The following is a 17144-nucleotide window of genomic DNA, read 5'->3' as shown; positions in this document are numbered from 1 at the left end:
TAGAACTTTCCATCTTCAAACTTACTATGTAATTTTTACTTATTTTTTATACTTATTGTTCATTGTTTGTCTCCCTTTCTTAAGATCAAGGATCTGTGTATATTTTTTCTGATAAAACCTAAGCAAAAGAACAATGTCTAACACAATATACGTACTCAATAAATTTTTACGAATAAATCTCTAAGTATGTGTGCCTAGAATTTATAGCTATATATAAATTCACTAAAAGATTTTAAAGTGTTAACCTTAATGCCATAGAAAATGCAGTATCTTATAATGTTTTTAATGTAGAAAATGCAATGGCTTATGCTATTGTTTTAGAAGAGATATTTTTAAATAACACAAACAACATCTTTAAAATAAGACAATTTTCAACACCATCATATATGTTAGAACCTGCAGGCAAAATCTCATTTTATTTTGAGATGACAGTTATTTAAATCCTTTTATCTGTGCTTCATGTTGGACAGTGTGAAAGAAGATGGTCCCATATATAACTCTCTCTTTGTCTAAATGCAAGACCTGCTCAGAGCCTGTCTCCTGATTGGAAATATGATATGGCAATCTGGGTCAATACAAATAACTGAGCTTATGTTTTTCCTTTATTCCTAATAGCGAGAGTTATTGAAGAGTTAATGGTGACCTAAAAGAATTAATGAATCTTATCTCCCGGACTGTCAAAACCTTTACTCTTCTCATACGTAGAATTTCTTTAGTTCTATAACACCAAATGTGACCTGCTTAAATTCTCCCAAGTCTTCCCAGTGAATTTGTTCTTGCAGCTTTGCCTGTGAGCTCAGAGAGGTATAGGAACTTACTTCTGATCCTGGAGGGTCATCAGGGTTATATAACAGCAGCTTCATGAGATTAGGATGGCATCCTGCCAAAATGTCTCCTGTGGCAGGATCGACAGACAAGTTATCCAGTAAGGTGCCCAAGTGTATCACCTTCCAAGAAAGAGGGAGTAGTAAAGACATTGTCTCAACCATTCTTCGCTTTCATCCCTACTCATCCCCACAACCCCTACAGCTCCTTCTGGTACCTAAAATTGGTATTTTTAAAGGGCTTTGCTTCTGTATTTTAAAAGCGCATGCATAATCTCACTGACATTGCTCTCGAATAGTCATGTGTTCCTCATCCAAGGAGCACATTCCTGGGTCAAGTATGGGACTCAGGTAAGAGGTCAGGTTGTGTGAGCCAGCCAGGGTACTTTTACCTTCAGTTGAGTTAAGTCCCAGTTATCATGTTTTTCCATTACGTGAATGTTCTTAGCTGTGACATCAGCTACATAGACATACCTTTGAAGTAAATGACATTTACACATAAGCAAGTGGTAATGAGAGACAACATTCACTTTTATTTTGGAGAAGAGGTATAAAAATTCACACTCCTTCAAAGTACCACTGCAATCCTTTTCTAAACAGAATTGTATTTTTAATATTCTTGAAGTGCTTGAAACAGGTTTTGAATATGAGTTATGACTATAATGAAACTGGTGTTTCTAGACGACATATATAGTAGGCTTATTCTTATTACTTCAAAGTCACAACTGTTTCCTTAAATCAAATGAAGGTAAATTGATCTCCTATAAGGCCAAAAGTGTATATACTTCTAAAAACTAGCTCTTGAAAATAAATGACCATATGACCATAAAGTTCAATCACAATATTTTAAAAGAGGAAGGACACCGAGAGGTGTTTTCTACAGGGATCATTTCTGTTCATTATCTAAAATTTACATGTTAATATTCAAGGTACTTCTCTTTATTTTAAAAAAAAAAACCTTCAATTTTTAAACACTTTTAAAAAGTGTTTTCTCATAAAATTTCATGCTTTTAAAATAGGATTTTCTCCTTGAACGGTCTGCTGTTGTAAATCAGTAAGTCTGAAACTTATACAATCCCTATGTCTAATCCAAGGTTGACTTCCCTCTCTCCTAAGAGCTTTTGTGTAACTGAACTTAGCATAAGTGGTTAAATACTTTCTAGCCTCATAAGGGGCAGAGGTATTGCTCATTTATCTTCCTTTTTAGTGTGTTAGGAAAGTGTGTTTCAAGAGTTACGTAAAAATTTGGAGTGAGGTCCTTATATCCTTAAGTCCATGTCTCTCCTTTAACTGGGAAGAAACTGAAGTCCAAGGAAACAAATAGTTTGCTTAGGATCACAGATTTAGTGTGAACCCTGGCCACGACTGATCCCTCCACACATACATTCACTTGTAAGCCTAAGGAAGTAATCACCTCGTAAGGAAAGAAGTCCACCAAAATGTCAAGAGCAAAGGATAGAAAAATGTATAAAAGAGCTTACTTCTGGTCTGCTGAGACTGTGATCCCATTGGCAGAAGAAAATCCTGTAGCCACCACTTTAACCTCTCTTGGGCTGTAGAAAAGAACATAAGTCCAGTGAAGATCCAAGATCATCTCAAAAAGTGACAGGAAGGAGTTGGTAAAATAGCAGTCTCTGGTGGCATAGAACTGTTCTGGTCCAAAAACCACAATGTCATTCACACTAAAGTGAAAGAAAGGTGGAAGGAGAGACCCATGAGGTATTTATCCTTTATCCTTGTCAAAATCACTCATCTCTACATAGACCAATATGCTCATCAATATTGAAAGAGGACATATGAACTAGTATAGATTAAGGAATTCCACAGAAAGTCATGATTCTGCATTGCCCTGATGAATTTTCTTTAGTCATTTGTCATTTTTTTACTCTTCCCTTTCACAGAAGTCAGTGAAAATACATTAACAAATAAACCTCAAACTCCAAAATCTGTTTATTTGTAAATGTTGATCATGGTTATCTGTGGTAGTTGTAGTGTAGTTCATTGATAAATATGGTTATCCTCCTTCAGGAATTATACTTCCTAATCCCCTTGCAGTTAGGCACAGCCATATGACTTGCTTTGGTCAATGAAATGAAATGAAATGAAATGAAATGAAATGAAATGACATGAGTGGCTGGTGGACGGAAGATTTTAAGAACCAGTGCTTGCTTCACCATGTTTCCCTCATGTTTCCACAGTAATGAGCAACTTTTCTGATGATAGAGACTGTTGTCCTCCTGGGGCTCTGAATGAGGATAATATAAAACTGAGTCCCTAAATCACCTTTTGTTTTCTCACTCATGCTGGTTGCATAGCATGAGTGAGAAAACAAAACAAACCTTGGCAGTTGTGAGCCACCAAGTTGTTAGGGTTTTGCTGTCCTGTTATCATAGCATAACCCAGTTCATCTGGATCTTTATATTTTCTCCGAGTAGATGGGATTATGGGTGATATTCTTTCTTACGTTCCTTAATACCATTAACATTTTTAAATGGAGCAAGTCTTATTCTTACAACCAGTAAGAACAATAAAGTCATTTTTATTTTTGAAAAGAAAAAAAGTGACTTGAAAAAATAATGCATTGAAAATGCACAACATTTTTAGATCTAATTTTAGGAGAGGAAAATTTGGATGAATCAGGAAATACTTTGAGGTTGTGACATATAATGACTTTCCCAAGGTCACTGGACTACTTACCTGTTGTATCTCGGCTTAAACATTCCTTACTCCAAAAAGTATAGCCTGACACCATAAATTAGGTTAAACTGCCTCACAATTTGTTTTTGTAGCTCTCTGTTCTGCCCCCTTATAGGTGCTTGTCAACGTGTGTGCCAGGGTACCCTCAGGTTCCTCTTTAGATCCTCGTAGCCTCACCTACCTTGCTCCAGGGGCTGTTATTTCAAACGGTTCTGCACAGGTCTGACGTACTTCCCACAGGGGCAGCCTAGCAGTGTCTCAGCTCATGCCTGCTGTGGGCCTTTTGCCTCCCACTTCCAGACTTCCAGGTTGACATTGAGGCATAGAATACCACAAAACTTAACTTGCACATGCACAACAACAAAGAATGTGGGAGAGTGAAGGCTTTCTGAGGCAAACCTTTGACTAATAGGAGATGGGGCTTGTGGATAAACCCTTCTCCCTTTCTCTCCCTGACAAGATTGTCCTCAGATGCAGCTTACGTTGATTATTAGAGGATAAGCCCATGACTTCAAGCAGTCAGTCGCACTTAGCGGTGGCTGGCTTAATAATGACTTCCCTCACTGTATGTGTTTCCTAGGGCTGGCTCGCAAAGAACCACAAACTCAGTAGCTTAAAACACCAGAAAGGTATTGTCTCACAGTTTTGGAGGCTGGGAATCCAAAACCATGTTGTTAGTAGGGCCATGTTCTTTCTAAAGTTTCTAGGGAAGGATCCTTCCTTGCCTCTTCCAGCAAGGCATTACAGTAGTCCCAGGCATTCTTTGGCTTGTAGATATATCGCTCCAATGTCAGTATCCATCTTCACATGGCAGCCTCCCTGTATATCTGCCTGTCTTCTTGCAAAGATACCAGTTCTACTGCATTAAGGGTTCTCTACTTCAGTATGACTTTATCTTTACTAATTACGACTGCAGTGACTCAATTTCCAATTAGTGTCATTATTTGGAGTGAGGAAGTGGTGGCTGGGATTTAAACATATCTTTTGGTGGGGAGGGGAGGTGGACACAAAATTCAACCCAAAACATTCTCCCTTCCTTGCCTCACACTGGTTTCTCAAGTCTGCTTCCCGGGATTGTACTCCCTAACGAAGTGGCCACATACCAGGTGCGCCCTCAGGCTGTACTTTCTGGGAGACTCTTCCTGTGAGATCCTACGCGATGCAATTGATACTCACAATCCACCAGTTAGGTAAGTCAGGCAAATGAGAATCTCCATTTTGCTGAATAAATTGAGGCATCAGTTAAGTGACTTGTCCACAGTTTCCCAGAAACCCTGTGGAAGTCCTGTTCTCCACTATGGCCTCAGAACCCAGCACAGGGCATTAGGAGCAGAGTTCAATAACTTGAACCTCTCTTACTTCTACCCTCTGCATTTGTTTCCCTCATATTCTGTGGGGAGAAATTAATATACGATGTTGAGAAAGAGAGCAAAGGAGAGAAGATGAACTTTCTTTTCTTTTCCTATTCTTCTATTCCATGGAACAGTTTACTGTTTTGGAGCCAGTTTTTTAGTGTTAAGCCCATTTGATGAAAGATGAATGCTTTATTGTTTGCTACAGCCTTCGGACACGTAGCCTCTCCACTGAAAAGCTTGCTAAATGAATGCAGCAAGAAAGATGTTCATCATTGCAATTGAGAGCTCAGCTTTGAATTCAGATGGATCTAGGTTTATACCCTGTTTCTGCCACTTACAAATTGTGTGACTTGGGCAAGTTACCTAATCCAAACCTTCTCTAAGTCTTAGTTTACTCATGCCTATTATTAAAGGCTTTGTGAGAATTAAGTTAAATTAAGTATTCTGGCATAGTGACTGCCACATAGTTGATGCTTAACAAATGTAATTTTTGTAAGTGCCCACGGGCTTTTAAAAAAATTCTACTTTAAAGCTGTAATTAAACAAAGAAGTGGCCCATCTGGAGGTTGGTTATAACACCCAGTGGGTGAGGCTCACAGAACACAACCTACCAGGACAACCAAAAAAGGATGTAGGTGTTTAAACAGAAACCCATAGTAGGTATTGAGGTGCTGTGGTAAAGAGGATAGAATTAGAGCTGGGAATCTAATTGAGCACCTTTATAGGATTAAAATGCTTTCGAAATGTTGGAAAATATAGGCATATTCAATACCTAACACAGCAATTTCTAGGGAAGTGCTGAGAAGTGTCACCACGGGAATCATTAGAAAGATTTAGAAAAAAATCTACAAAAGTTTAAGAAAGCCTGCTGAACCAAAGAAAACAAAGCACACAGCAGAGGAACAAAATAAATAGAACTATACAATACTTTGATTCCATACCTTTTGAGAAGTTCGTGTTTTATAGTTTTCAGGTATACCAGAGAACGATGTTGTTCCTCAAATTTAAATATCTCCACAGTGGACTTCATGTGGGGATGATTCACAATATAAAGATATACAGTATGGTCTACATGGAAAAAAGGTATAATTTCCAAGAAAGTTACCTCTATCACAACTAATATTAGACTTGTTTTAAAACTTGCTCACTTCCAAAAGTTTTCTTTGTACATCTTGTTTGACCCTCACAGTCTACCTGATTAAGTCAGACAAATGCAGAATCCACATTTAATTGAGGAAACTGAAGCTCAAAAGGTAAATGACCCATCAGCAAATTCATCACCACAAAGTGGCAGAGTCAAAACTTTTTGTGATGATCTCTTCAGCCTTATCTGCATATCCTGGCTAACAGGAAGCTACAGAACTATAATGATGCATAAACAGGAATGTGGTTTCCCCAGATGGCCCTTCAACAAGAGAAGTGGGTGCAAGCAAACAAAAATTTGCTGAGATGTTCTGTGTGTCCGATAATTATCTACATTGCAACAAAAGCTCAGTAAATGTCAGGGCAATGTAAATTACCTTAAAATAAGCAACATTTCCCAGCTAGACAATGAACTTCTGACACAAGTCAACATAACAATATTTAGTGAGCCCAATAGACATGTCATGTAAATATGAATGCAAGACAAAACAAACTAATTCCAGGTAGTACCCAACTCAGAAATGTCACCTACCCATTTCAATTGGAATGTGAAGTGCTGTGAACAGGATTGAGGATAATAATTTGGCCTCTGAGAGTGCTGTCTTCTGACTTATTGGGAGTTCTAGGTTTGATGAACTCTGGAGTTTTAAAGGGTCTGGCCCCATCTTCCCACTGTAGGACTTGCTCTGTATTCATCTTCCCTATTCCTTTCCTGGATGTAGTTTTCAAGCACCTGGTGGAACAAGCTCAAAACCTGAGATGCAAAACTTGTAATGAGGACCTCTTAAACACACTGGGAGCTTTCATGCAGACTAAGGAAAGGTGCTCGCTCACAGATGAAATCTTCCTTCTGGTCTGATTCAGCTCTGTTCCAAGGCTCAGGGCTCAGCAAGCAGAACATGGGTTGGATTTCAGTCCCAACACATCCCTTCAGTCTTTTGCTAGACATAATAGTGAACAATCATATGTGCTGTCCTGGTTTTATTTCTTCTAGTGCATCTACTGAATCCCTCTTTCCAAGTAAGATATACTTAGTGAGAATACTTTTGGTCTCCATCTTCTCATCACATTTCCATTTCTATGTGTAATATTTTGGCTTTATGAATTAAATACATAATTAAGGAAGATAAGAAACAAGATAAGCTGTTAATCATAATAAACTCAACTTCTAGAAGCCTGATTATATGACTGACTGTTATTCTATAATTCTGTCCCATCTCAAAAAAAAAAAAAGCCCAAAACCTACCTCTATCTCTAATACTATCTCATGCAATGAAATAGTTGCAGCTAAATCTGATCACTTATTATACCATCTCCAATAAAGAATCTTATGTTTCATACAGTGTGAGGCAAAAAAGTTGTGGTTTTTAAATTATTTAAATAGAGTCCTAATCTCACCTTAGTAACAGACACAGGTTTAGAAGTGAGACCTCCTCAGTTTGAGTTCTGGATCAGCCATGTACGAACTGCAGAAGTGAAGTCACACTTCACTGTATTCCTCTAAACTTCATTGTATCCCTCTATAAAGTTAAGAATTGCTATGTGTTCTGCCTGTCCTATAGAGTTCATTTATTTATTCATTTGATATGTGTTCATAGAGTACCTACTGTGCATCAGATACTGTTCTAGACTCTTAGAATCCGCAATGGACAAGTCACATATGCTTTTATGGCGACTATATTTGAGAGAGGAAAGCAAGGAGGAAAAATTATTAAATAAACTGAAAACAAAGAATACTAGAGTGGGGAGACATGTTCTTCACCGAATGTCACTCATTTGAAGAGCAACAGTTAAGTTTAAATCTGAAGATGAGAAGGAACTTGCTCTAGAGCAAGAGCAAGAGAGGGAAAGAAAATTGGTATCTTTTAACATTAAAAAAAATTAGGTACCACTGTAGGCTGGGTTCGGTGGCTCATGCCTGTAATCCTAGCACTTTGGGAGGCCGATGGGAGTGGATCACCTGAGGTCAGGAATTCAAGATCAGCCCAGCAATCATGGTGAAACCCCATCTCTACTAAAAACACAAAAAATTACCTGGGCATGGTGGCGTGTGCCTGTAATCCCAGGTACTTGGGAGGCTAAGACAGGAGAATCACTTGAACCCAAGAGGTGAAGGTTGCAGTGAGCCAAGATGGTGCACTCCAGCCTGCATGACAAGAGTGAACTGTTGTCTCAAAAAAAAAAAAAAAGTTACCACTTTAATGAATGATTTTTAAAAAAGAGGTACATTGAGAAGAAATATAAAAAGGTACACCACCTGGAACAAGATGGTGGAAAGGCTTCCCTGAGAAGATGATATTTAGGCTGAGGCCTCAATGATGAGAAAGAGTGAGCCAGAAGTAGCTGAAGGACATTGCAGGCAGAGGGAACAGCAGATGCTAAGATCCTGAGGCATGAGACACTCCATAGAATGAAAAGAAATCTAGTGTGGCTGGTCCAGAGAGTCTGGGGGAGAATGGTTTCCAGTGAAACTGGAGAGCATACAGATGCTAGAATGTATAGGGGAAGCACCCAGGAACTCAGACCATTCTGGAGATTTGGGGTTTATCCTCAGAGTGATGGAACAATATGGAAAATTTGATGAAAGGAGTGATATAATCAGATTTGTATAAAAAGCAATCCTTACTATGAAAATGAATTGAGGTGTTATGAGAAGGAAGGTACAGTTGGGGGCCCATGCAAAATTAGGGAAGTCATGTTGGAGGCTTGGACTGGGATGGTGGCAGTGAGGATGGGGAGAGGTGGACAGATATTTCAGATTGGAGAGATATTGGAGAGATACATTGAAGAAAACTTTATAATGAATTGATTGAATGGGCTGGGGAGAAGAAGTGTCAAGGTTGGGCCCAGGATTTTATTTTGAGAAATAAAGACATCATATGAAAATACTTTGTATACTGTAAACCAATGAAAAATTGTTAGATTCAATTATCTGTGAAAGCAGAGCTTGCTAAGCAAATAAAAAGTATATATAAGATTTCATGGACATATTTAACCTACTTTCTAGAAGAGTATTCAAGCATTTTAAGGGATACTTGTTAATTTAAAAATAAATCTGTGTTGGTATAGACCAAAGGAATTTATCAAAGGTCTGTTGGATAAGTGTATAGAAATAATTACTAATCATTCTTTTTTTATTCATCAAAGTCATTCACAGCAAATCTATACTTAAAAATACAATACAATCGTAACTCCAGTAAGTATTTGGAAGAATTAAAACAACGTTTCTTTAAAAATCCCAAATTCCAGCACTTCAATTTGGCCCTCTTTTCATGTGGTTACTGTTAGCGAGGTTTCCCTGTTCTTATTTTTCTTCATGCTATCTAGACCCACAAATATTTTAAAATTAAATGCTTGAAATTATGAACTGAGAACCAGTCAAAAATAACATTGGAAATTATTGTTTTTAAAGCATATATGATATATTAATAACTTATGTTTTTATAACATCTTTTCTGAGATGTAATTTACATACCATTGAATTCAGTCTTTTAAAATGTAAACTTCAGTGGATTTTAGTACATTCACAGAGTTGTGCAACCATAACTACTATCTAGTTCCAGAACATTTTCATCACCCAAAAAGAAGTCACCTTCTCATTAGCTGTCACTCCTCCTTCCCCATTCCCCCAGCTCCTGCCAACAATTTTTCTGTCTGTGAATATACTTATTCTGGACACTTCATATAAATGGAATCACATAATATGTGACTTTTAGTGACTAAATTCTTTCAGTTGGCATAATATTTACAAGCTTCACCCATACTATAGTATGCATGATTAATTCATTTCTTTTTATTGTCAAATAGTGTTCTATTGTATAAATATCTATCACATTTTGTTTATGAATTCATCAGTTGATAGGCATTTGGGTTATTTCCACCTCTGTTATTAGGAGTAATGTTGCTATAAACATTTGTGTACAAGTTTGTGCATGGACATGTTTTTAATTCTCTTGAACATACACCAAGGTGCAGAGTTGGTGGACTGTATAGTAACTCTATGTTTAACATGTTGAGGAATTGCAAAACTGCTTTCCAAAGTGGCTACGTTATTTCACAATCCCACTGACAAAGTATGAGGGCTCCAATTTTTCCACATCCTTGCCAATATTTGTTATTGTCTGTCTTTTTAATTATCACAATCCTAGTGGATATGAAATGGTATCTCATTCTGATTTTGATTTGTATTTTCCTAATGACTAAGGATGATGAACATCTTTCATGTGCTTACTGGTTATTTGTGTATCTTAGGAGAAATGTCTATCTAGATAGATACTTTGTCCATTTTTAAATTGTATTATGTGTGTTTTGTTGTTCAGTTGTAAGAATTATTTATATAGTCTGAATAAAAGTCTCTCATCTAATATATGATTTACAAGTATTATCTCTCATTCTTTGGGTTGTTCATCACTTTCTTGATGGTGTCTTTTGAAGCATAAAAGCTTACAATTTTGATGAGTCTAATTTGTTTTTTTCCCTTCTGTTACATTTTTTTAACATCTTACAGTTGTCTTTAGTGACAACTAAACTAAAGGCCTTTAGTTCATATGTTAGATTTCTCATAACAGTATTCAAACAGGTCGTGACAGTCAAACAAGAAGAAAAGTGGATAGAAGGAAGAGGAGGAGACCACATAGGGCCAAAAATACTAGCGTTCCTTCTTTAATGCAATATTTACAATGTTTTATACCTATTTATCATTTTATAAAAACACATCTATATGGTAAAATAGCATCCTCTCTCTTCCTGTAATATAAATGTTGAGGGGTTGGAGATAAATGGTTTCTATTTCCCTCATTTCCCCCCATCCCTAAGCATACAGGCTTTACCTTTGTCAATGAAGATACTGATTCCATGTGGATTAAATAATTCTTTGTCAAATCCACCACTGATTTCTAGTGCTTGTACCCTTGGTTTTTGTTCATTCAGATCTATCAAGAAGATTTTTCCTGGTTCATTTGGTGCAAAGTTTGGCAGGCCTGGATATTTTAATCCCTTTAAAAAATAAAGAATAAGTATGCACACATATATGTATTAAAACAATATTTTCATATGGAATTTAAAATCTCAAAGCCAAATAAAAATGTTTGAAGTTGTAAATTTCATTTAGATTTCTGGGCTTTTTCACTCTGTCAGCTGTTTCCATGATCTGATCTGGGACATTACCAATGTCATCTAAACATTGGCTATGAACACAGAAAGAAACATATTAAAGATAGGAAGAGTTTTTAATTTAGAGAGAAGGAGCTAAGCCAAAAAATATAATGAAAGAGACTAAGCTATGTTACTTTGTATGAATCTCTTCACCTGCCTGTACCTCACATTCCTCATCCATAAAATGAAGAAATTCAATATATGATTGCAAGATTATTTCCAGTCTCCTAGTATTCTATAACTAACCTTCCTCAAAGCAGAGAGGAGGGGTATACAGTTTAATTGCATTGTTTCCATCCCTACATTGATTATATCATGTAGTGGCAAACAGCAGAGCTGGCTAAGAATTAACATATGGATACCAGTCTTATAGAGTTGACTATTTTTGACCTATTTTATTCCTATAGGTATGTCTGAAAATTCTGACATGAATGCTTTACTCAAATATCACAAAAAGTTTATTCCAGTAACTTGGACAGTGGTCCTTTCTACTATTAGGATCAGGTATCTATCAATCAACAATAGGCATCCTGAAGGTATACAGCCTTTGCTGCATCTGAGTCCACTGTGACAAACCTTGGGGTTGGTTTATTCTACACCAGTTACAAAACAGTCTACTTCCTCTCCATGTCCCCCACCCATCACCCAGATATATATCAATATCAACAACTTTGTATCTTCTCTGCTAACTTAATCTTCTTTTACAGTCTATTTAAATTCTCTCTTTCCTACTTTGCTTTGTCTTTCTGCCTCTCTCTCTCTCCCTGTCCCTTCTATACACACGTACACATACACTTATAATACTATTCTTCCACTGCTCCCCCTTGGGGTAGTCAATCTTTTCTGAAGAACCCCAGCTATATCTTCAAATTTTTTTTTTAGAACAGTCCTTCTATGCCCAAATCGTATGCCCCCTTGTTGCCTGGGGGAAACCTGGCGCTTCCCAGATAACACTAGCACTACTGAAGCTCATCAGAGGAGGCACTGTTCCCTCTTTATTCTCAAGTCCGCACATCTGGAGAAGGGATTGGCATGTCCCTATGACAAACTTCTGCTTCCAGACCATAACTGTATCATCATCAATAGGCACACCCTTTGCTTTCTTATCACATTCTGCACCAACTCCCTTTGCCTTGGTCTAGCTCTTATATAGGGCAAGACTAAAGTCAGGTTGAAAAACTCCACACAAAATCACCACCCCAACTTCAGCCAGACATTTAATACTGTTTATTGATTGTTTTGCTCATGATGATAGGCAATCTATTGGATTTTCTCAGGTCTCCCTTTTAAATTTTTTCACTATCTTCTAGAGTAGGGGTCCCCAACCCCTGCACCACAGACTGGTACTGGTCCATGGCCTGTTAGGAACAGGGCCACACAGCAGGTGAGTGAGCATTACTGCCTGACCTCTGCCTTCTGTTAGATTAGCAGTGGCTTTAGATTCTCATAGGAATGAGAACCCTATTGTGAACTGAGCTTGCCAGGGATCTAAGTTGGATGCTCCTTATGAAAATCTAATAGCTGATGATCTGACCTAGAACAGTTTTATCCTGACTGTTCCCCACTCCCCCTTCACAGTCCATGGAAAATATTCTTACATGAAACTGGTCCCTAGTGCCAAAAAGGTTGGGAACCACTGTCTACAGCCCATACTTTCCTCCTCTTTATTATGAATGGATGACTTTACTTACAACTTCTCTGAAAAGATGATGTCATTTAACATGAATTTCCTATAATTCTTTCCTTTCTGTCCCTGTAATTCTTCTTCAGTTTTACTCATTCTCTTGCTTTATCCCTCTTTTCTCAAGGAAGGAGTGTCCCTCCTCCGTTCTTAGGTTAAATCCTTTACCTGCTTTCTTGGTTCCCTGTTCTCTAGGGTCTGTCTCTAGAGATTACACCCTCTCTCTCTTGCTTTACACTCATTTTTCACTAACAGCTTCTTCTTTGGCCTGAAAAATTACAAGTTTTTCCTTTCTTTAAATAAATATTTTCCTAACCTTACTGCCTCTTCATATATGCATTTATCTCTCTTCCCCTCACCATCAAATTCTTAGAAATATCACCTGATCTTGTTGCCTAATGTGAATTGCTCCAACTCTCAACTCCCTGAAGTTAGTAGTCTACTCCTACCATTTGTAGAAATACTCTTATAAAGATCATATAAATGGTGTCCCAATTATTTATTTTGATAACTTTTCTACCTCTGTGGCATTTGACACTACAGTAAACGTCCTTCTTTCTTGTCGAAAAGTCAAAAGTGGAGTTTCCAGATAGAAGTCCTGCTCCTCTTCCTAGCTCTTGGATTTCTGCCTTCTTTTGTCCTCAACCATTCCTCCTCCTTTCTCACTCTATGCACTTTCCTTGCAGATCTTATGCATAAAGATTCAGACATTTCCTTTATACCAAGCACTTTCAAGTCTGCACATTTATCTGTAACATTTCTCTGTAGCTCTAGCTTGCATTCCCAACTTCTTCCCAAAGGGCAGCTTAAAATCAACTAGTCAAAAACAAAATCAACATTCTGCCCTGGAATCCATCCTCTCATTTTTATCTACTCTCCTCAGCAAAGGACATCGCTATGCTCCCCAACATTGGACCATAAAATTCAATTTTCAATCCACTCTTTCTCCCATAGCCAATTTGTCACCCAGCTCAATGACTCAGATAATATAGCACTGGAGGAAAAAATTATACATATATGTTAAAAATTTAAAAAATAATACTTACATATGTTATATATAATTATATGTTATATATAATATATAATTATATGTTATTAATATTATTAATATATAATTATTAATTCCTGTATAGCAATTATATATATAAACACATATTTAACTATTATATGTTTTTAATTTTTTAACATATATGTATAGTTATATACATATATGTATCAGGGGCATCTAATCTCACATCCTTCCTTTCACATGAGGGAAATGAGGCCTAGAAAAGTGATTTGCCTAAATTATTCAGATCATTTATTGTTCAGCTTCTCTCTGCCATACATATAGAAAGGTTTGGAAGTAGACAATACTGCTCAGGAAAACAGTTCAAGGCAGAACACAATGACAAGTACCTTGGTAGCTTGGGAGAAGGTGGAGCATAGCCAGCTAGTGGAAAGACTGGTTGTTTAAAGAAATAAAGTAATCTGATAGAGAGGTAAGGGTGGGGCACTGCAAACAAGCTTGATCTAGATTAAGTTTGATGATCAAAGAAACACTTCTGATAAATGGCTTCACACTCACCTAGTTTCTGTTTAAAGCAGTTAGGTAGGAGTTTGTGGCAGCAAACCAACTGTGTGCTAATGACTGCAAGCAATTCTTTTCATGCCATTCACTGGTAAAAATGGTGAAAATCATCATCTAGACATGCAGGAATCTTATTTTTCCCAACAAACCACAGGTATATGCAGACAATCACTGAACTCTTCCACTATCCTCATCCATCAGCACATGCACTCAGTAAATATTCGAGGATTTGCATATGCCTCGTAGCATGTTAGGTACTGGGCATATCAATGCATGCTCCAAAGTCCTGAGATCAAGGATCTTGAAATCTAGAGCAAGCATATCAGTATGGTGTGGTCTATAACAGCCTAAACTCAGGGGATGTGAGGGAATATTAAAGAGGCACTCGCCCCACAAGAGAGTGCCAGGGAAGACTCCTGAGGAAGTAAAGTGCCACCACAATGAACCCTTACAAAGAAATGGGAGTTAACTGTCAAGGTGTGATGAAGGGAGTAACCTTGGAGCCAAAGAGAAGCATGTCAAGTGCCAAGGTAGGGAAAAAAAAATCCTGTTTGTAATCCCTAAATAGACTAGAAATATCTATTACACGGAATTACTCTCTAAATCAGTAACTTCCAAACATCTTCTAGGATGGCAAGAAAGGGTGAAATGAGAAACCAAAAGAACAAGGTCCTGAATTTATTATAGTGCAGAAGGATTACAAACAAGCAAAGTACATAATCCTTATCCTGCAAGTATGAGTTGTTTGTTCATTTACAGAAGGAGATCCATTATTTAGAACTTTATGTTAACATTTCTCATAAAATTATTTGTAATGAAAATATATACTTCCAGTATAGCAATGATTCAGCACTTGTTCCAGTGAAAATTTTTTTAAAAACCATACTACTTCACAGGAAGTAGAAAGGACAAATACTACTTCACAACAGCAAAGAAATCTTCTGGCTATAGAATCGTCATTTTCAGTGGTGTATTTGGCATAACATTGAAAATCTAAACCGACAATAGAAAATTTATGTCAACAAGGAAAAAGCTTTTCTAGAACATTTTGCTTTATCCTTGATTTTGAAGGAAACATAAAGAAATAAAATCGTGCCCACACAGACTAGCACCAGTACCAGCAGTGGCACCAGCAGCAGTTTAAGGTCCAAATGAGAGCCCCACTGTACTCTACTGTGTGTACTTATGAATTTATAAATTAAGGCCATGGTTATTATATGCACCCCTTTTTTGGCCAAAAATATTTAGATTCAAAATTCATGTTCTTTGGTGGTATTTTATTGTCCTAAATGGAATATTAGACATCCAATTCCAGCAATCAGAATTCACATTGAAAATGTGGTAAATACAGTTTTTCAAAATTATATCTCCATTCCAAAGTGCAACTGATTTAACAAATATTAATACATGAAAATTTTCAACCTATCATAAGTATACATTTTTTTGTTTACCGAAATGCTGTCCCTGGCATAACTTCTTGAGTATTCCTGTGAAGAGAGCATTGGGAATAAAATGCAGGCTCTTCTCTACTTCTCTTTGAAAGACTTGTTAAGGATGGCAGGGAACTCAAGGTGGAAAGTGCTTGGAGTTTTAAATCGAGTAACATGATCTACTAACATTTACAGAACTCCAAATACAGGTAGGCATGGTGACAGGAATACCAGTTAGTGAGAAGATGTCTACCAGAAACGGAAACCCAGTCAAATAGGGCAATGATGAGAACAGACAGCAATTGGCCAGATCTGGAGACAAGCCTAGGAACTGAATGGAAATCAATACATATTTATCAAGACCCTACTGAGTATGCCACTAACCACAGGGAGTTGCCCACCATGAGGCAGTTAAAGCTGGGCATTCCTGTGGTGTTCTAATTAGCCCTCCAGAATCCTGTTTTGGCTTTTTTAGTTGACTGGTTTACTCAGAGGTGGGATGAGAGTGTAGGGGTCCATCTGGCAGCTCCAGCGGACAACATTAATGCACTGTCTATAGAGCTATTGACATAAGCATCAGAGCAGCATGGAAAATACTCACACTGGAGATAAAAGCCAGCCCACTTGGAAGTATATCAATGTCTTCAGAGCCATTTTCTGCAAAAGAAGGGTAGGATCAGAAAAATGCACATATGAAGGCTTAAAAAATACACCTCACAGTCCAAACTACAAACATCTTTCGGAAACTTCTTTTGGAAACTGTTGACTTTTTCAACCATTTACTTGGGAAACTATATTAACTTTCGGGAATCTCACAGGCATGCTACTCTACAGTAAAACTGGAGTCAGACTCCTCAAATGCTGAATCATTTTTTAGAACCCCATTTTCAGGAGAAAAAGGCAAATAACTAGAAAATAAACTCTTACCCTAGACGTACTCTTTAAGTAATTTCCAGGGCATGTCCTGAGAGATTCAGCTTTATTCCCCATAGAAGGCTGGTCTATAGACTGAGTGATAAAATCTGGAAAGTCATAATGTTGAACATCTTTTATTACAGGCCTCTCTGCCAGATACTCTTTCTCCTCCAACATGAAGCCTAAAACTCTATCATTATACAATCATATTGGGAAATTATTGAGTAATGCACTACTGAGTATATACGAATATGAAAGATGGCTGAGTATAAATTAATAGGAAAGAGTTTAGTCAGATCATTTTCTCATTGAGAGCTAGTTTTCAGCATTTCTTTTCCTATGGAAAGAGATATATAATAAGTAAGTTTTGACTGG

The 17144-nt window shown here is 37.3% G+C and overlaps 1 protein-coding gene across 1 annotated transcript in view; it reads right to left on the bottom strand.

Annotated features, from left to right (window-relative positions):
- The window catches only part of PON3 (paraoxonase 3), a 33402-nt gene that overhangs the window by 1571 nt on the left and 14687 nt on the right, over positions 1-17144 (bottom strand). Inside the window, exons 3-8 of the mRNA XM_012450779.2 lie at positions 16456-16511; positions 10849-11014; positions 5818-5944; positions 2306-2506; positions 1217-1298; positions 820-947 (exon numbers count right to left, since the gene is read on the bottom strand). Coding sequence (XP_012306202.2) covers positions 820-947; positions 1217-1298; positions 2306-2506; positions 5818-5944; positions 10849-11014; positions 16456-16511 — 760 coding nt within the window. The remainder of the gene's footprint in view (positions 1-819; positions 948-1216; positions 1299-2305; positions 2507-5817; positions 5945-10848; positions 11015-16455; positions 16512-17144) is intronic.

The sequence above is a fragment of the Aotus nancymaae genome, unplaced genomic scaffold (assembly GCF_030222135.1).
Source record: "Aotus nancymaae isolate 86718 unplaced genomic scaffold, 86718_ANA_hifiasm-v0.15.2.pri h1tg000025l, whole genome shotgun sequence".
NCBI lineage: Eukaryota > Metazoa > Chordata > Mammalia > Primates > Aotidae > Aotus > Aotus nancymaae.
The sequence above is the reverse complement of the archived record's forward strand: the minus strand, read 5'-3'. Positions and strand labels throughout refer to the sequence as shown.